Consider the following 20777-nt stretch of genomic DNA (forward strand, 5'->3'; position numbering starts at 1 on the left):
ATCATGGAGGCCCAGCAGATGGTCTCTGCAGCTGGAAGGACTCGACAATGTCCTCGACAGGACAATGCTCACTGAAAAAAATCGATAACAAACACGAGGAAAATGAGCCAAGACTGCTTAAGATGTATATCGTACCGTCGAGTGACTAATAACCAAGTCCTGTTTGTTTGTAGGTCAACAAGTTGCACAGATGTTGGAATCCTCCATGAAGCCAACACACCACTATATGCAAACATCATCATATATGGTATATAAACATGTATGCAGCCACCACTGGGTCCTTGGCAGGTATTTTATTTCATATATAGACGCTTTCTGTAATCAAATGTGAGTGCAATCAAACAACAGCAATACAAACATTATCAATGCAGTCTGAGAACCAGGAACAGGGTTAAAACAGGGAGTTCACTCACTCTACACAGCGAGCAGCTAGTAACCTTATGGACAACATTAAAAAAAAAAAAAAATTCCCTCTTGTCAGGACAGTTCGCCGTTGTGTGTGTACCTCCATATGAAATGGTAAGGAGGAAGGTGGAGAAGTATCCACCCTCCTGCTGTTGAAACCCTGCTACTACAGGAAGTCCAACCAGCGATACAACAGCCTCCACCCCCGCTCCACCACCATGAGTCCAACTCGCCCTCAGCTCTTGAGTAAACCAAATAACCTCCCATTTATTTCCCCCCATTATGATTATCATCGTCATCATCCTAATAGTTATCAGCAAAAACAAGAACAAAAGAAAAAAAACAAAAACGAATTTCCACATAACTTCTCACATGGCAGGAGCCAATCAGAGCCCAGAGGTCCTTTCGGGTTTAATCAGCCTCAACCAATCACTGTCCACCAGGGTTGACAGGAAAAAAATCATGTAGCTGTACATGTAGAACCAACGTTCTCATGCAGTGACCTGCAATGGTGGCACATATGTGCACAAGAGGAAGTGGAAGTTGGTGGAGATGTTAATGTTTTTGGTGTGTGTGTTTGAGTTTGTGTGTGTGCATGTGTGTGTCTTGTAGGAGGGGAGAAGCAAAGGTGGTAGGCAATTATCAGACACAGGAGCACTAAAGAATGTCCAGGAGAAGTCTTTATCCTCCATGTTGTCTTCTCGTGGCCCTCCTCGAAACACAAGCTCATCTCTCACACAAACACACACACATACACTATAGGTCCTCGTGGTCAGGTGTTCATCGTCAACATTCAAGAAAAAGACAACATTCAAGAAAAGAAAAGAAAAGAAAAAACACCTCAATGGTAAAAATCACTTCTACCATCACAAATGCTTCAGTTCATAAAATCTCAACATGTCTGAAAAATGATTTTGTTTTTCCTCCAGGTTTAAAGCAGTACACGCACGTGTTGTCGTCGTCTGTCATCTTTTGTCCCGTTTCTGCGAACACACACACACACTCACGCATACACACAGCCATCATACACACTCACACACTCCAAGACAAACCACATGTCCTCTTTTGAGTGGAGAAAGACATGGCGCAATGGAGAGACACTCCTCCTCTGGGCGGATGCACTGGTCACCGGGAGGAGATGGGGGTGAGTATTGCCATGACTACCAGGGGTCCTCCAGCTCACCAGCACTCTGGGACAATAAAAAGCAAACAAGATGGAGAGAGAAGTGTCAACTTTTTGTCGCTGCATCTGGCACGGCAAAAAGCACTCAAGATACTGACTCCTGATGCCTTAAATAATGGGATGTACCTGACTCCCCTCTTTTATGTATTCAAAATGAATGGATAATGGTGAAAGATGGTGAGCTTCCCCTGCTCAGCCTGCATGTTAAAGACGACCACATCTCAGACCTCTGATGACTCACCTTGCGGGGAATCACGAGGCCAACTCTGACTGAAAAACAGGGGAGAAATGGAGATAACGGCGTCCCTACAAGACTACACACCTTCCCCTCACTCAGTCTCATCACCGCCAGCTCAAGCAGTGCAGCGGCAAGTGTTAACTTTCTTTTATTTGTGTATCTATTTTTACACAAACTAAGATTTGTTATTTTTCTAAAAAAGGAGTCAACAGACCAAACGGACAGAACAGCCAACATGAAATACACAGTTGAGACAAAAGCTAAAAGCAGAGTGGAGGGCGAGGAATGCACTTGAGCCACTCACAAATACAGAATAATGTACAAAACATTACCTAATGAAAAATCCCCCTACAACTTTTGATGGTATCATCTTGTATCAATTTCCACTGTATTAACTTTGGCTGATGGGGACTTTTTTATGAAGCAGAAAGGTCTTCTTCTAATACACACTTACATGGCACAGCACTCAAGGGAACACAAATGTGCAGCCATTTTGCGCCGATAGATACTCACACTTGACACAAAGTTGCACCATTATACCTCCAATCATTTTTTATTTTTTCATTTGTCAATTTTAAGTGTGTGGGACCGATTAGGCCCACTTGACCCCCATACAAATACAACTCATACATACACGCACGCACGCATAAACAGCGCTATAAGCATTACCTCTCCTCCCAGTAGTTAAGTGCTTTAGATATTATAAAAGATAAGAGCAGTGCATGCACTACCAGAGTCACTGGGGACCGGACATTATACTCCCTCTCTACCTGATGTCAGAGGGCGGATAAACAATGTGCCTTCAGCAGTCTGTGTGAATCTAACATCCATAATGAGATTAGAGTTTTATATTGTGTCATTGCGCGCAGTGCCATAACCTGTGGGGAATTAAATATGCTTGATGTGGGCTTTTAACAAGCTGTGAAACTCATAACACTGCAGTTAATACCAGCATCTGGCAACATGAGCTGTAGGAAATTTATTCATTAAAATAAAACAAAAAAACAGGTACATTAATGCGCCAGCATTACTTTGAATTGATTATAGATAGAAAATAATCATCTCACATAAAACACATGAGTGAGAAAGCCACAAGAAATCTCATTGTACTTGGTATAATGACAATAAAGATAATTCTGAATCTGTTAAGTGCTAAATCAGGTTTTTAAGGCCTGGATTGGATTCAACCATTCAACTATAGCAGAATGACATGAGGGAAGTGATACGGATTGGTCAGGTGCAATATGTTAAACAATTGAGTTGATGGATTCATATTTGGATATATGGATTAATGTTTGTGGTACAGTCCTGGAGTTAGTGCCATAATCAGGTCCAATATTTCCCCTGAAGTTAATAAAAGTGTGCCGTTAGCAACAGCCGTCTTACACATTAATAACATAAGTGTTACCATATAAGCCAAGTGCAAATACAAATTGTGTTGGCAGTGTGTTAGCGTGAGTGTGTCACCAGAGGAAAGGACATAATATTATCTTAAAATAAAGGAAGCTAAACATTTACAATTACTTTTTTCCCCTCATACTTTAGGTTAAGCTCTGCGTGGTTTAATGGAGATTAGTTTACATCCGTCTGCACTTTACTGTGTCAGAATGTTTAGAGCTCGGCTGTGTTTTGAGACTAACAATGATTTGAAATTTTGCTCAAAAACTGAAGCAGTAACATTTCTTAGATGATATTTTAATATCTAATACTTGCTACCAAGCATGTATATTTCAGAACATTAGCATATTAAGAGCAACTCTGCGTTTGACACCCTCATCAGCCACATTGGAAACAACCCTGGATGAGTTCTTTTAAAACCTCAGTGACCGAAATTGTGCTTTGGGGGAAGGAAAAAAAACAAATAACACAGTAAATCCCACATTTGTGTTGTTTAAGCTGCTTCAGTGAGGTAAACTAAGTGGAACAAATGGACAAATCAGTGTGAGAACCAGGTGTTTTTCAAAACTGTTGTTTTGAAGCTCCAATCCATTTAATCGTTCCATTTTTTAAGAAAATTGCCTTTTGATTGAAGAAAGAATATCAACTTTCATCTGGTGACACCAACAACTTAATAGTATCTTGTTATTTTCATATTAAACATTTATTTTGTGACCACTTTGGTTGCGCCTGGTCGTCTAGAGTGTTAAACCTGAAAGAAACACATTTGAACCCCTTTATGCACCATTGGGGCAATGCACTAGATGAAGTGGAATTAGGGATTATGTGGTGCGAGAATGATTTAATTCAACCACCGCTCAATCTACAGGTATTCCACTGAGGTTGAATTTCCCAGGGATTTTAACAACCTAAAGCAGAGAATGCTGATAAACCTGTTATTGCTCAAACATCCACGGCCAAAATGAAAAATTGCTGTGGCGGTTACCAGTTCCTGCAACCCATGCAGACGCACATACACACGCAATCACACAGTACATACATATACATAAAAGAATGTGTTGTGAGTCTGTAGATGAGACACAGCTGCAGTTCAGCGTGTGCCCTCTTGCCAGTTCTTCCACTGTAAACGGGTTTGGGAGTGAGGCGGGGGGGGGCAAGGAGTGCAGTGTTCATCTGATTGTTTTCCTCACAAGCCATTTTTACACTTACTAATAATTTGCCTTGTTTCTTTGCTAATGTAAACATAGGTCTGTGTGGTCAAGATGTAAACGAAGCAAGTTTGGGGAATTCAAGCCAAGGTGGTCAGAGGACAGCGGGGAATCAAGAGAGTCCTTGGGTATATGGGTGTGGCTCAGAGACAGAACTTGAATAGACAGAGGGCATCTGTGTTTTCAATTAAATGTTAAAATATTTGTGACAGGCAACGGCAGCTGCAGTTATAAACAATGAAGCCAGACACATCCAATGTGTCAATTCAAGTTCTGTGATGAGGGAAAAGAAGAGAGGTCATAGGGCGTCAGACTAGAGCTCTGGGGTCGGACAGATAGATGAGTGGGTGCGTATTCAGACAGGAAGCTCAGTCAAAGGAGGGATTGGATTCAGGGGTGGGTGCATCTTGGCGAGCCTCTGTTTCTACAGTGGCAGGTGAGGGCGGGGGTGAGGGGGGAGAGGGAGGGAAGGCGGGCTGCTCCTGGCTGTCATTGTTGTCATCATCTGAAGTCCTCCTTCTCTCCCCTGTTCCCTTGGCGGAGCTCTCCCCCCGCATGTGGTACGTGGCCAGGGAATCTTCCAGCACCGCGCGACACTGCCCCCGGTGGTGGAGGCGGAACTGCCGCAGAGCCTCCAGCAGATGAGCCGCTGTACTGCCACCTCCCTCCTCACTCTCCTCCTCTCCCCCCGCAGAGGCCTGAGGTGACACGCCAGGGGTCAGACTCTGCAGGCACGCTCCATGGTCAAAGACACACAGCCAGTACATACATACAGGTAACAATCACATCTACAACACACTAGAATGACAATATCAAAGACATGCTTGCGTCTGTTGGACAGAACCATGCAAGCACTACCTCTGGCCCTGTGGCCAACAACCCTTTGTGATATTTGCTGTGTGGTGTAACAGAGAGGAGGGGGTTTGTCAGCACCCACACAGCCCAGAGAAAAGAGCCTGCAAGTCAAGAGTCGACTGACATTAATGTGACAAATGCACTCACGTGCCCTTGTGTACACACAACGCCACAATCACATCCAAACCGTTTAAAAAGAGACAGTGTTATTTTTTTCTTCAGAAAAACAACATTTAGAAGACGCAAAGCCTTGACGGATACTTCTTCGCGAGGCTGGTTATGAGTTTCTCCTTCAACATCTCTGTGTGAATTTCCAACATTATCCTCAGAGCAAACTCTAAAGATGACAATCGAGTTCATGTTTCTGTATATAGCAGTCAATTTTCACAGGCGTCTTTTGATAGCCACCTTGAGCACTTTGCCTTACACATTTCACATTAAACCAGAATTTGGAGTATTTTAGATTCAAGTTTTTAAAGTGACACATTTTGATTTAAGGGGTTTCGAATACACTAAGCAGGAACATAACCACAACAGGACAACATTAAACAGTGAATTCAATTGTAGAGAAACACTACATGGCTTAGTCATGACTCAAACACTCATAAGTGAATGCAGAGTGATACTCTAGCACCTTTCTTGTTCTAATTGCATCATAATCATGAAGTGACTGCAATGCATTCAACGTCTTCAGGATATGCTTCATTTGCTTTGTGGTGACATTAAATCATTAAATTTAGAAAAACATGAAAGAAGGCATCCCACAGAGGTATTTTTGCTCTTAGTGCCAGTGCTTGTATCACACATATTTATGTCATCAAGGTTTCTCGAGTGGAGTTATGGCAGTCAATACATTTGACAGTAACGAGGACAGTCCATCACTTTGAATCGGCAAGCTTCACCTATTGACAGTTTATCACCACCAAGAACTTAATGCTTTACTAACAATAAAAAAAAGTTGTACATTAACTGTAGGCAAAAGTTGGAATAGACGTGTTGGTTTACTCAATCGATTTACAAATGAAAAGTTATCCCATAGTTGAATTCTGATGTTTTTAATCCATCTCTTCTTTAAATGGTTTACTACAGAATTTTATCAAGGCCCCGCTATACATCCAGTTTCAATGATTAACACAAAATTGAAGCCATGACCGCAGAAACCTTTGGTGCTTTTCAACATGAATGCAGTGAACGGAGTTTCACAAAGCTTACCAAGGTTATTCTGTTAAGCATACCCTGCGCCCTCTTTCAAACTTAAACCTGATTCATTTGCTCTCACTCAAATGCATACACGCACACACAAAAGAGTGTCCTTGTCTGGGCTGGTGTGTGTTTATGAGGTCATGTTAAAGGTTGGAAGGGTGAAGAGGTGAGGGGTTTAGAGAAAGATCAACTCACGCCTTCCTCTTCTCTGTGAGGGTTCAGCTTGTTGTATACTGCCTCGATCACACTGCGTCTGCAAACGCACAAACAACACACAGTTCACCGCTTTGAGGAGAGAACAACACAATATAAACAGTCTCTGTTCACTGCAAATGTATATTGATTCAGGTTAAAATGGAATAATGAAAGCAACCAAGTCGATACTTCAGCATCCGCTATAAAAGATCTTCTCTATTTATGAGTACATTAAAGTGATTAGATGAGTGTTAGGGTGTGTGTTGCCTGTGAAAGATTGCCAGATTGGATTCTTACCAAATTTTGAGTACAAAAAAAATGTTTAGGACGAGTTCTGATAAACTGAGCTACTTGTGCTCACTGTCAAAAAGTGTAACTATATTTCAATGCAAGTCCGAGTGGGCTTATAGAATTGCCTCATTAAATAATATTGTCACCACTGAAGGAATAAGATCACATATTGTCACACTGTTAAAATAATCGCCTAATTAATTTTTTAAGTAATTTCTAAATCACCACCTTCAAAGCCACCTATGGTAAAATCGTCTACATCCTCAGTTGATCAGATCATGTGATTTTACCCCTTTAAGATAATGGCCTATGTCAAGTGTGTGACTTAAGCGGTGAAGTTTTTTGTTTCCTGAAAAACTTGAAAAAATTAGTTATGCGATTATTTTAACAGGGTGACAATATCATTTTTGTGTGTAGAAAATTCAAGAGCAATGAAACAAATGCAGATGCACTGGAATCATACTCCATTACCTTACAGCTATATCTGCATTTCCTCACCCTAAGATCACATCGTGTGAAAGTGGATTTTTCTGCATTTATTTATAACTACTGGACACAACCATATTATTTACTCAACTTTCCATTTCCCATCTTTTGTGTAATCTTAAACTCATGTTTAATTCAATACACTACATATTTTTCTAGCTTTTCAGGTCAGTGATCAAATACCAAGCCCAAACGTTTATAAACCATAAGAAAGTTGTGTATAAAACCTACGCTATTAAATTCTAGTTTGTTTAACAGCATGTCAGTACACCATGTTGAAAGTTCAATTCCTAGCAGAGTATTTACTTGCTGGCCAAGCCGCCACCAGGTGGAAGATTGGGGATGTTCTCTGTGGCAATGCTCCTCAGGACTGATACCAGGTCAGGGACTCCAGCCTCCCCACAGTTTCCTAGTAACTCTGCACACAAACAAAGAGCACAAGGAGTTTGTGAGAGGCTGTGGTAACTTAGACAAAGTTGTAGTGTATTATAAATCACCACCTTTTCACTGAGAACAGTGGGGAAAAAAAGAAAATGTGATTCATATAACAACTGACTGCAGAGACCTGAACCAGACCCATTTCAAATATTTGTGTTTCAATAAAGAATGTTTATTTGAACCTGATTATGGATCAAGGGAGTAGTGTCAAACTTGTGCTGACAGGTAAATGTTAAATCCACTCCAGGTTTTAAAACAGCTTATTACATGTGATAATAACTAAAATAGACAACTTGTTAGCTTTAAACTGTCATTATGATGTCAAAAAAGACTGCACAGTGTAATGGTGACAAAAAAAATTAAACCATACTCTGCCTCTGAGACTGGGTTTTCAAACAAAAATTTAACATGATTTACAGCACAAAGGTCGCGCATTATCATGTTACAGCTGTTCACCATTGTCTTATTACTGCTGTTGCTGTCCTTATGAAATACTAGGTGTTATAGTCAGTTTTGAGTCTGTGTGACTCTAATTTACTGCAACTGTGGCTGCATCATCAGTTTATCATGTTATAGATGTGTAAGGATGTGTGTGTGTGCGTGTGTTAGGCGTGCTGACCCTCAACGCGAGACTCCAAGTATTTATCCAAATCTTCTTCCTTCTTCACAGCCTCCTCTGAGATCTTGGGAGCTCCTGGTAAACACACCAGCACCACACTCATGTTGTCCCTGCTCCCCTATAGGATGAGACAAGAGACCAAACAAACACAGCTATATCTATGTCGAACACAAAAATACACTGTGTGTACAGAATATCTAATGCTTTCTAATCTTTGAACAACTTTGACACGTGTATATTCTGAAAGATCAACATAACGCTGAATCAGCTGACCCAACTTAATTATAACTTAACAAAGTAAAACAAAAACATAAATCACAAGTATTTAATCGCAAACATGCTGATGAAAAACAGGTAATGTTAACATGCTGTGTGTTATATTGCCTCAACATCCTAATAATTAGCAAGGATATCATGAATCATGAATATCATATAATATAAATAACAAAAACACTTGGGGTTTTTTTTATGTGTCACTGGGATTACAAATAAAAGACGGATTATGTCCCAATTGCTTTCATTTGGGTTACTTGGGTGCAGAAAACACATCTGGCTGTAGTACAATTTGTTTTACAATTTATCAGACAACAAATTAGCTGGCTGACATTTGTAACGGTCACCTAGGGCCAAGATGGAGCTCTGGTCTTAAACCAATAGACAGTCACTTTTTTTTTATTTCCATGTAAAATGTCACTGTGAGCAGAGCCCCTTTCTGTAAGTGTAAAATGTCACATACATCACAAAAGGCAGAGGCAGCACAGGAGATTTATGACAGTTTGCTGCTGTTCCTTTGAGAAAACCCATCTGCAAAGTTAAAAATAATCCCTCTGCTGCGCACTTGTTGGTTGAAGACACAAAAAAAGTGTGATACATGGAAGGTAAAGGTTTAAGCAGTTTTATGACTGGTGGATGAGTTTGGCTCAGGCAAAGTATGAGTCTTGCCTTATCTTGAATCAATAGCTTGAAGAGCCAATGAATGTGATGATATGAAGGCAGTGTTGTATTATTCAACATCTGATCGATCTAATCTCTTACTGTGAGGCCAGTTGTGCTAAGTTAAAATCATGATGTCATTATCCTTTTTTTATCCTTATATATTTATGTATTAAGAAATATACTGCAGTATTGTTAAATAAATGATTGTCCATTTAAAAACAAAGGGGTGCTATCTGATAATGATGTAACAATTAATCCATTATTAATCATTAACTACATTAATCACAAACCATTTTGATAATTGATTAATCCTTTGTGACTTTCTTTAATTGTAACAAGTTTCTCTGATTTCTTTGCTCATCTACAACAGAAATCATAAAAACTGAATATCTATAGCTTGTGAACGAAACAGGACATTTGAAGAAGTGATGTTAGGAAAAATAATGAACAGATTAATCACTAATGAAAATAACTGCGAGTTGCAGCTGGAGTATCTGATAAACCTGCAGAATGAAATAATCATGAAATTAAACAATTTTATGTTAACTCTTTCTACTCCTAGCTACAACACAGATCCGTCTAATATTCCATTCACATTACGTTATTTCGTTTTTTAAATAAAAATCTATTTAAAAGTGGACTTATGTGCCACAGCTGTTAAATCCAGTTAAAAAGCTGTGGAAATCTATGTGGGATAAACAAAGCTTACCTTATGCAGACAGGTGTCCACCACTGAGTTGCACACCTTCTCCAAGTCATCACACACCAGAAGTCGTGAGCGGACAAACTCACACAGCTCCTCGTTGGACATGACGTCCCAGATCCCATCACATGCCAGCACTATGAACTCGTCTCCTTCAACAGTTCGTTCCAACACACACACCTCAGGCTCTGGGCTGACCAGCTGCTCCGTGGGGCCCTTACCATCCACACATTTGTAGTCGTAGTCCCCCAGGGCCCGAGACACAGCCAGGGAGCCATTTACCCTCTGGATCATGACTGAGCCACCAGCATTCTGGATCCGCTCCTTTTCAAGGGGGTTGCAGGGCTTGTGGTCCTGGGTGGAGAAACCCACCTTGCTGTCTCGACTCAGCACGGCTCGAGAGTCGCCGCAGTTAATGAAGTAGAGGTGAGTCGGGCTGAACAACACACACACGGCCGTTGATCCACTGCGGTCCAGGCCCTGCCGCAGGTCGGTGAAGCTGCGCATGTACTCATCAATGTTCAGGAAGCCAGAGCGGATGCCGTCCTTCACGCCCTCCACAGAGCCCTGTCCTGAACCGAAGTCGCCACTTCCTGACAAGATGTGCTCCAGCAGGTGGCCGGAGCAGTAGTTGGCCACCCGGGAGCCCGCATGGCCATCATAAACAGCGAAGAAGGACCAGTCGGTGAGCCCATGGGGGAGACCCACAACAGCTGTGTGGGCATCCTCCATCTCCACCCGCCAGCCCTGCATGGAGCTCAGGCCGTATCGCAGCCCATTGCCCTCACCGTGGGCACTATGTTTTTCCGTCTTCGGCTTATCCAGGAATGCACCCATTGCTGCCTATAGCTGGAGAGGAAGTAAAAGAGAAGCAGGAAACTAAAATGTGAACCATTATACCATCACCAGCAACGACAAAGAAGCTAATGTAGCTCCTCATCATAATCAATACACCCACAGTCAGTGGACTTCTTTCCTTCTTTGTCTTGAAAAGACAAATATATATATATACAAGTTTAAACATAAACAAATGTAAAAATAACAAATGTGTTTAGTTATCTTGAAATTAGAAATGAGCACTCAGGAAGGAACCATTACCTGAGATCACAGGTCATATTTCAGTTCAAACAATAGACCAAAAAACTGCTTTCTGTAGTCAACACATTTCTTTGGGTTGTTAAATTTCCCTGTAAATAACCTGTTATTGTGTGTCAATGGTTCAGGGGGGTGCTTATTGCTATTATTACACGGTGCTTTTAATTACTTAATGGATGGTGAGAGCCACAGATCCTGACAATAAGGCAAAGATAGCAGTGGGGGAACCACAGAGCTGAGGATTACACCACAGCTGTTAAGCTTCTTTGAGCACAAACAGATTCTTTCACACAAGGTTACTAATACCATTATTAGACTTGGAAATAGAGTCACTTTAGTAAAATCGGTCCAACTTAACACCATACACTCTGTGACTGTGAAGTGAACACAATAAAATAACAAATGAATAATATTGGTTTGTGGACAAAACAAGACAGGATATTCAACATTTTTCAACTTTTGCTGACATTTTATGGACCAACAAACTAAGTGCTTAATTGGGAAATATAATCCGGAGATTAATCGATTATGAAATTGATTTTGGTTGCATCCCTATGAGCTAAAAAGGTCAATGGAGATGATCACCTCCTGATACATAGTTTTACATTTGAATAAAACTAATTTCAAACATTTATGTTGAGAGATGCGTCACTATTGGACAATGGTAAAAAAGAAGAAAAAAAAGACATACATGAGCAAAAGACGTATGATGAGAAAATATTTGCAAACCAATGTGTATCAATGGTGATCATCTGCCCTCCAGCCTGTCTACCGCTACAATTCAGTTCTGACCTAAAATTACAGTATGCATTGCTTGACTTGAGCTCTAGCACTGATGAGATCTCAAAATCAATTAAAAAATATATATAGAAAAATTGAAAGTACCCTCGGCATGTCATTTTTTTCCCTCCAACATACTGATTTCTCGCCCTACGTTACCTCCCACATAGGTGAACACGCGGCATGACAGGCGTGTGCCCAAAAAAGGCTGGTACATGCAAGGAGTGACTACAGCTGGTTTCACAGGAAAGTGTGTGTGTGCATCCATGTGTGCATGTGTGTGTGTGTGAAAGAGAGAGTGTAGTGTCATAGACTATGTCAAGAAAAAGGCGCTCTATAAATACGCCAGGCCAGTTTAGATTTCACGTCCAGGGTGGGGCAGTGGGCCATTGGCATTTCTATTGCTTTTCTGCTATATGATTAATAATTACTTGATCATATAAGTCCCTCCATGAAGCTCTCACCTTCCACACGAGTACTGAGATTCAAATGTAGACTACATGTTTATGTATTGTAAGAAAGAGGATTCCCATATGTATGTTAAAGAAAGAAATCTGTTATGTTCACTAGCAGTGATTCTCTCTAAAAATAAAACAAACACACTGCCATTGCCTAGCAACCACCCACCCTGCAGTGCAAACATCCAGGCTAAGCTTCATTCAACTACATCCCCTCCCTGTCTCTCACACACTCACACTCACACACACTCACTTCAATCGCCTGGTAAAGGAACGAAGAGTTGCATCATCCATCCATTTAAGCAGTTGCAGAAGATACTACTGACTACTTTCAAACACACACTCACACATGTGAGCACACAAGAGAACAAGCAAAGCCCAAATAAATATCACCACAGAGACATCACACTGAAACAAGGAACTCTCAAGTACTTAACCCCCCTCCCAATATCTTCCCTGTACCACTGGAAGAGGGAAGAGGAAGGTCTGGATTACATAATGCTGAAGAAAGGAACTAAAGTGGGTAATGACGCCAACAGATAAAGACATCTTTAGTTTGAGTCAACCATTTCTAATAGGTTAGTCATTAGCTATTGGTCAATGCAAGTATGACTAAGAAGAAGGCAAATGAAAAGTAAGAAAGAAAATTCTCCAAATCATACTAAGTTAATGTTTCTGACTGAATAATAATGTGATCATAGTAATGTAATTCATGTTACTGGACTTGGCATAGTGGAACAATCCAAGCAGGACACTAAATCTCTTGATGATTCATGTAGACTGTAAAACCTGCATCTCAGGCTAGATAGTGTTGAGTAAACCAAGTTATAACGTGAATAATTCTCGTCAACCTGTTGGTTCTAAATCATATATGATAGCCAGAGCAAACGGCCATAAAATAGATATCAAGACTACAAAAGTAAAAAGAAAATGTCCTAGATATAAGAAAAATACAAGGTAAAAACAATCATCAAAGGTCCTTCTCTCAGTATTTACTCTGATTTGTTCATTGTTCAAGTTCATGTGATGGATTTAGTGGGTGATGGCAAAGGGAAACACCTGATACGCATGACACGATCATGTGACATTTCCCCATATTTGTGAAAAGCACCACGTGGGATAGTGAATGAGGAGGGCTGCAGAGTATACTATACTACGGGTCACATTTCACAGCCCCATTTGGAGAAGTCTCTGGAATGGAACAGCCCTGTTGAACCATTATGATCTATTAATTCTTGAAATAAGGACTTTAAAGCAGCTGAGCCTGAACTGGAACACAGCCTATGTTATGTAATTGGTCCCTTGAGTAAGGGTGATCACTTCCAAAGCCACACCTTCCTGGTCTATCTCTTGTTACACATTTAAAATATCTAATCCAACACTATTGCTGAACCCAAATTATACTTTATAATACCGCAACTTTAACCTTGCTGACATTTTTACATTTTCTTCCAACATGCTGCACTTCAGTCAACATTATTAACCCTCCATTGATTAATTTCCCCTTTGAGCTCTGATCAGTAGCAGAGTGTCTTTGCCCTGATACCACTTTTTCTCATGAAATCTTTTTTCCTTTGACTACATTTTAAGTCAAAACAATCTTCACGGATTTAAGATGCCATCAAAAGCATACATAACAGAAAATCACATACAAGGAGGGGTGCATAGATAAATGGAGTTACATAGTTACTGTTGAAGTTTTTACCAAATTATTATTCATTTAGTCTACAAAGGGTGCACATCTTCAAATCTTGTGTTTTGTTGGACCAAACATCCAAAACTCAGTGCTAGTGAAATCTTCTATTCTGTTTTGTCTGAATCTGTGATGCATTGCATTCAAGAACCAACAGTTCAACTGCAGTGGTGATGGCAGTTTCCTAAAACATCTTCAAAATCCAAGATCCCCTTCCTTATTGACAGACTACTGCCAAGAGTAAATAAAGTGACTTTAGTGACTTAAAGTGAAATTACACATGTATTATTAATAATACACTGCAACATGAAGTTACTGATGGCTACTCTGAATGTTGTCAAAAATTATGAGTGGATATTTTGGTTTGAATCACACTCAAAATATACAATAATGTTAAAAAAATAAAAGGATTTTCACAAGCAATACAAAAAGATAACTTTATACTACATATGACAGCTGCAACTAAATATTGTAGACCCACCATAATTTGCATCAAGGATAGTTAGATGACTCTGGTCGTCTTGTAAAGAAACCAGAGATCACTCTGCGGCAGGGAACGACTGAAAAACCTCTGTGCACTAATCTGATCTCTTGGGTTGTGTTTGTTGAGAAGATACTATCTCTGGATCTCTGGCTAAGATGACAAACCATGGAAGTCAACTGAACAGTGTGGAAAATCTCCTCCTTCGATTAGCCTGTCACTGGTGGATAGCTACCACAAACTGACAGTTGTCAGCAGATATTAATCTGATGTCTTGGCAACACAAACAGTGCAGATAAATTGTTGAATAGTCTGTCATATTTAGTCATTTCTGTGCTCAAAGCTGCAACTAAGGTTGATGTCTGTACTTAACTAAAGCATGTGGTACTGATAGTACATGTGCTGCTGTAAGAGATAGTATTCACTTCATTTTAAAAGATACATAATGATAACAAGATGCAGAAGGAGGCACCTTGTGATGCCTTCAGATCAGTCACTCCAACACCACAACCTTTTTTCAGATAAGTCAAGATCTAAAAAAAGCTTGATGACTGTCTCAATCTTACACTGTCTCTGTGTTTCATCTGCCGACTCAGATAAGATAATCAGCAGACTAACTCCTCCCATATCTGACTTGCAGAGCACAATCCACACCAACTGATGTCATACACTGGTCAACAGTGCACCTTATTGCAATCTGATACAGGTGAGATGGGCAGCTGTCAGACTAAAATTCAACACTGCACAATACAAAGCAGATATGTAAATTACCCACAAGATGTCTGCAATAGTGTCGGTGTCAGTGACACTTCAAAAATGGCTTATCAAGGGATCATATAAAATACTTGGTAATAAAAAAAAGGGAGGAACTTCCTTTGTCATGCCACACGTCTTCATATGTGAATAGGAATGAGACATGTAGCAGAAGTAGTCTTTACATTGCTGGTGCGGGGTCTGCTCAATAATAAGGAAAGTCAGAGCAACATTTAGACAGCCTCAGAGACACTCTTGTTTTAACAGTCACGCTTAACTCTCAGTTTGAATCTAAGAGGAGCACAAATGGTTGAAGTCGTCAGAATTTAGCTATTGGTTGTGCCCAAAAAAATTGTACACTAACAAGGAACAAGCTAATCCAGTACTCAATATGGGTATCACCAGATGCTGGTTAATAGAAAAGTTGAATCAGATACAATGCTTAAAGGTGTATTGCACAACTGTTTAATATGAACAAATGTCTGCTAAAAATGTTCAAATTAGTTCAAACAATGCTGATTAAGCCTCTCTCTGTGATTATCCATATGACACACACTCTGTCAGTACAGTAGTGTTTCATTTTCATGTCTGTGGAGACATTCCCACACTGCAAACAGAGTGACACATTTTACATCACAAAGCAAAGTGAGACAGCAGCAAACAGTTGGACTATGACTGAAAATGTCCACAGAAGAAGTTCCATACTGGAGCCCTAAATATCTAAATATTAAGTGTTTCACTAAACACAGGCAAGTGCACCACCATCATGCGCCCCTGTCATGACTGGGGGCTGCACGTGTCATGCACATGCACATGTTTTGAAATGGCTGAACACCAGTGGGTAAATACATAAGCACAAATGTGTTATTAATAGCCAAGTTGCTTAAAAAGGATAAAAGACTATAGGATATAGGGTATAGGATCAGTATTGGAAACCAAAACATAGTATCATCATCATATCAAAACAAAACAAAAAAAACTTTAAAATAATTTCCACGGTATGGTTGATCATATTCACTCATATAGACCAATAGAAAGTAAAGTAAGGAGTTACCAACCAAGCCCATGTTTATGATCAGGGCAAACCCTGTACATTGTACAGTACACATCTGCCTGGGAACGCCTGGAACAGATTCAGTAAATATAAAAACAAATAATAATCACAAGTACAAAACATCTGACACTGACAGAGGCATGAATCACAAACTTAGAAATGTACAACAGCTACATGAGGAAAGATAAAGCAATTGTTACAATAATTTGATTTCACATTGTTTACTGCCCTGCAACACCATCCAAAACACAATTGGAGCACTATATATTGATACATCTGAACATTAAGGTCGTAACAACTGTTTTCATAACTGATAGTCCTTTTTATTAATCAATAAGTATAAGTGTTGGTCCACAAAATGTCAGACAATTGGGAAAACTAATGATCAGTGTTTTATGACTAAATGCCTTGTTTTGTCCGCAGACATTTTTTTCTTATGAAGTAAATAAACTAGACAATATTTAAATTTAAAAAGCTGAAATAGACAACCAGTTTGACTATTAGACAACACTCAAACAGATTAATTGTTGCATTCCTGAAGTACGTTCACTCATGTGTCTATTTTAATTTTTAATGCACTTTAGGCGAATATAAATATAAAATGTGAAGGGTAATGTGTTGGGAGGAGCATTGTTGCTGCTGTCGCGGCGAAACGCTACATGTTGTTAAAACTACATTTCATATGAGAAAATTGAGCCTTACGGTTATATTTATCATGTAGGGTTGCTGCATACACAACAGGACACAGTTCAGTGGCTAAGCAAGTGGCACAACATGCAGATTATTGTGCCTGTACTCGTGAATAACTGTAGATTTTAATGTGGGCACATAACTATATGTTGGATTTAATGGCACATACGGCGGCGTATAACCGTGCGCATGTTTATATATAACGTTATATCGTTAGAAGTATAATTAGACTGCCGAGCTAACCGCTGACACTCATATGACAAAGTCCGATAAGCTCTCATTAGCTGGTTATAGCTACAGTGTAGCATATACCATGCTAGATTAGCTCGCCTGGGACCAGACTAAGCGCTGGAGACTAACGCGTCGCCTGGCTGTTAACACTAGTGTTACTTTAAATGTGTTTCATTCACAATTGACCCGCTAACGCTGGCGGTGGCAGAGTTACTTTGAAACTTCAGGTGAAGGGTCGTATTTAATTCGGGCACTGTTGTGTCCATGTTAACGTTATTACACACCACCGTTCATGCTGCATCCATCGACTGGCTATTTAGGGGAAACGCGTTTCTGAGAACAAAATACCAAACCACTGACCACACGCTGAACTCCTCTTAACACTGTTCCCTCTACGGAAAGGCCTGCTTCGCTAGTTAGCTAACATCCTAACGTTAACTTCACAGTTAGCTGTCGTTGAAGCCAGACAGGTTGTCAAACTCGAGCTAATGACGTTAGCGTACATGCTACCATGCTACTTACGTTTTCCTGCTGCTGTGCGAATGTAGATCCAATCTTGATGATCTGCTGGCTTCTGTTTTGGTGGGAAGATATGTCGGTAACCTAGCTATATACGGAGCTAACGTTAGCCGGATAGCTATGTTATGTTTCCTTATTTGACAAAAATAATCGAGATTGGCCTCAGATGAGCGGCGATAATTCCTTTCTCGGTGGTTCCCTGCTTGGACAGCGTTGATTTTTACGCATGTTTGAAGCCAGTTATGTATCTCACATTAAATGAAGACAATTACGTTCGTTCCTAAACAAATATGGACACAGAGAATTGGTTAAATTACACAACACTGGCAAATCTCGTACTTTCTTCCATTGAAAGGCCAGAGCTATCCTTCGACTTTGGGTGCTGAACAAGAGGAGGTGTTATTTTTGGCATATGCTCTGTGATTGGTTAAAACGTCCAAGCAAAACGTCGGTTGATTGGCTACTTCTGATGTCATTTAGCTCTGCCCCTGTCTAAAACTGCATTTCCATTGGTCTATGACCACACTCCTATGATGCGCTGCCTCTGTAGAGAACACTTGTTTCTGTTATAAGCGTACACCGAATATGTATTGGGTAGGCGGAGTCTGTCTTCAAATATAATTATTTCACATCGTGATTTTAAAACATGACTTCGAAAGGTCAACATATTAATAAGGCCAATGTTGGCTGAAATGTATTTACTGCACAATCGCTCCTTTATATCATTCGATGTCATCACCTATTGTTAGCTCGTATGTTGCCACAGACGACCTGAGTGCCCCGCAGTCAAGAACAAGCGCAGCCTAATTCAACTCTCCACCAGAAGCGGAATCAGACGTTTATTTGTGCATACAAGGAATTTGACCGCGATTTCTAGAGGCTCTTGTATTTATACAGAACACTGTGTTTATTATGTATTATGTATATACTCTGCAAAAGTGTAGTATGTAGTATGTAGTATAAATGTAGTATAATTATTATTTCTCAATCACTTTATTGGAACTCATCCAGAAAATATAGGAAACTTGTATCCAGTTTAAAAATAACTAATTTCACCAAAAGAAACAGCTGCTACAGGTTTAAATGTCACGTATTTAGTGTGACCTACTCTTATACTTGAACGACTCTGGCTCTCTTATACCTGCAGTGGCATTCCAACTGATGTTACGGGTAAAACCTGTGTTTGTCCAAATATTTCATGTCAACAAAAATCTGCTGCATGTGAAATATTACACCAGGTTTATTCAGGACATGCTGTATGCACATGTTGTTTGGGTATATATATATATATATATACATTTGACAAACATAAAAACAACAAAACTGGTGGTTCCCTGAGACTTGCACATTATTGTGTGTGTAATAACAACAGTAATGTGCTATTGCCTATTAAAGCCACTGATTAACTAAATGTAGCCATGTTCAGGAATCTAGTTCCATACAAATTTAAATCAATTTCAGTTAGGTTCATTAGGTTAAAGCCCTTCGAGGCAAATTGTGTTTTTATAATGTTGGGCTATATAAATAAAACTGTGGAAGTACACCAATGTTTGGTGATAACTGCTGTGTTGTCTGGGTGTAGTTCACATGTGTTAGTCATCAGTCAAACCTAAAAACCTTACTCTTTCCATAACCTAATAATTTACAGCAGGAAAAGGGTTAAGGTTAGGGCCCAGAAGGAGCAGCAGAAAGAAAGAAAATCAGGTGTTCAGTATACAGGTAAGCACAAACGTGGGACAGTCTCTCATTTGAACATTGACCGCTGTTTTACAGAAGACACATGGTCTTTTTGTCTGTATGCATCAGAAGAAAGTACAGCGTTATCTTGTCACCGATTATACCAATAGAAATGTGATAAGGCCGGGTAATAATTACTCCCACTCTTCTCTGCTCAGAGATTCAGACATTAATGGTCTACAGTAAAAAAAAAAAACACTAAGGAAGTTTTTCATTTAACTCCATATGTTCAAAGATCTTCAGTAGCTCAGGTGATTTCCCTCCATGTGAAAAATGAGTAACGTATTTTATGTGACCTCTAGTCAGTCTCTTTCCTCTTACTGCAAATCAACATAAAAACAATGAACTAAGCTGTTGCCTTATGGTAGCATTTACACAGACACAAAGGGAAATGGTTCTGCTATGATACAGTTATGTACAAAAAAGATCTGGTTACGTAGTTCCAGTTCAAGCAGAGTTTGACCCATGTCATTGTTAAATTTTCACATCAATGTGTTGTACAAATAAGGACAACACAAAAGCTCAGGGCCTGGTTGCTCTCTCACCTGCACACAACTGCACAGTCACTGCAGGAAATGAGAGTTAATGTTGATCATGTCTGTTTTTGGAAAGTAACTATGACTGTTTAGATGTAGCTAAAGCAAAAACCAAAAAGTGCTATACTGGGATTTATTTTAATAATATATTCAAGCATCAGTTAATATGTGAGAAGCCGCAACAAACATTTGCATAAACAGATTATAAATGTCTGTGTAGCAAAGACAAGCTCAGAAATAAAATGTAGGCTGTTCTCGTGAACAGAATAATGACGGCAGGAGATTAAGGCAACATACTAGATTGTAAGTGCATGTGTAAAGATGTTTAGTAAGATAGTGTATCAGTGAGTCAGTGTGTGTGGTGGTAGGTTGGGGAAAAGCAGGGCTTATCCGTTGTCATTTTGTGTTTCTCCTTTGGGATTAGATGAGTTATTTATGAAAAACTCATCAGATATCAGAACAGCTCCCCAAGGAACTGCACAGGTCAGATTATGACCCTAAATACAGTGTATGTGTGAGCAGAAGAGAGCCAAAAGAATAGTATTTAATTTTCCAAGATGAGGGATTATCACTGGCTGAATTTGATCATTCA

The 20777-nt window shown here is 39.8% G+C and overlaps 1 protein-coding gene across 2 annotated transcripts; it reads right to left on the minus strand.

Moving 5' to 3' along the window:
• Positions 1-278: 278 nt before the first annotated feature.
• Positions 279-18302, minus strand: ppm1bb (protein phosphatase, Mg2+/Mn2+ dependent, 1Bb). Of its 2 annotated transcripts, none has more exons than XM_044013777.1 (6): positions 17916-18302; positions 10165-11007; positions 8520-8637; positions 7769-7880; positions 6686-6743; positions 279-1595 (listed from the first exon to the last, which is right to left on the minus strand). In XM_044013777.1, the coding sequence occupies exons 2-6, from the start codon at positions 10993-10995 to the stop codon at positions 1566-1568; spliced, it is 1149 nt and encodes a 382-aa protein (XP_043869712.1). In that variant the 5' UTR covers positions 10996-11007; positions 17916-18302; the 3' UTR covers positions 279-1565. The 2 variants fall into 2 exon arrangements, with proteins under 2 accessions (XP_043869712.1, XP_043869711.1); XM_044013776.1 differs by lacking the exon at positions 279-1595 and adding an exon at positions 4545-5130.
• Between the last annotated feature and the right edge of the window lie 2475 nt (positions 18303-20777).

The sequence above is a fragment of the Solea senegalensis genome, linkage group LG18, assembly GCF_019176455.1.
Source record: "Solea senegalensis isolate Sse05_10M linkage group LG18, IFAPA_SoseM_1, whole genome shotgun sequence".
Lineage (NCBI taxonomy): Eukaryota > Metazoa > Chordata > Actinopteri > Pleuronectiformes > Soleidae > Solea > Solea senegalensis.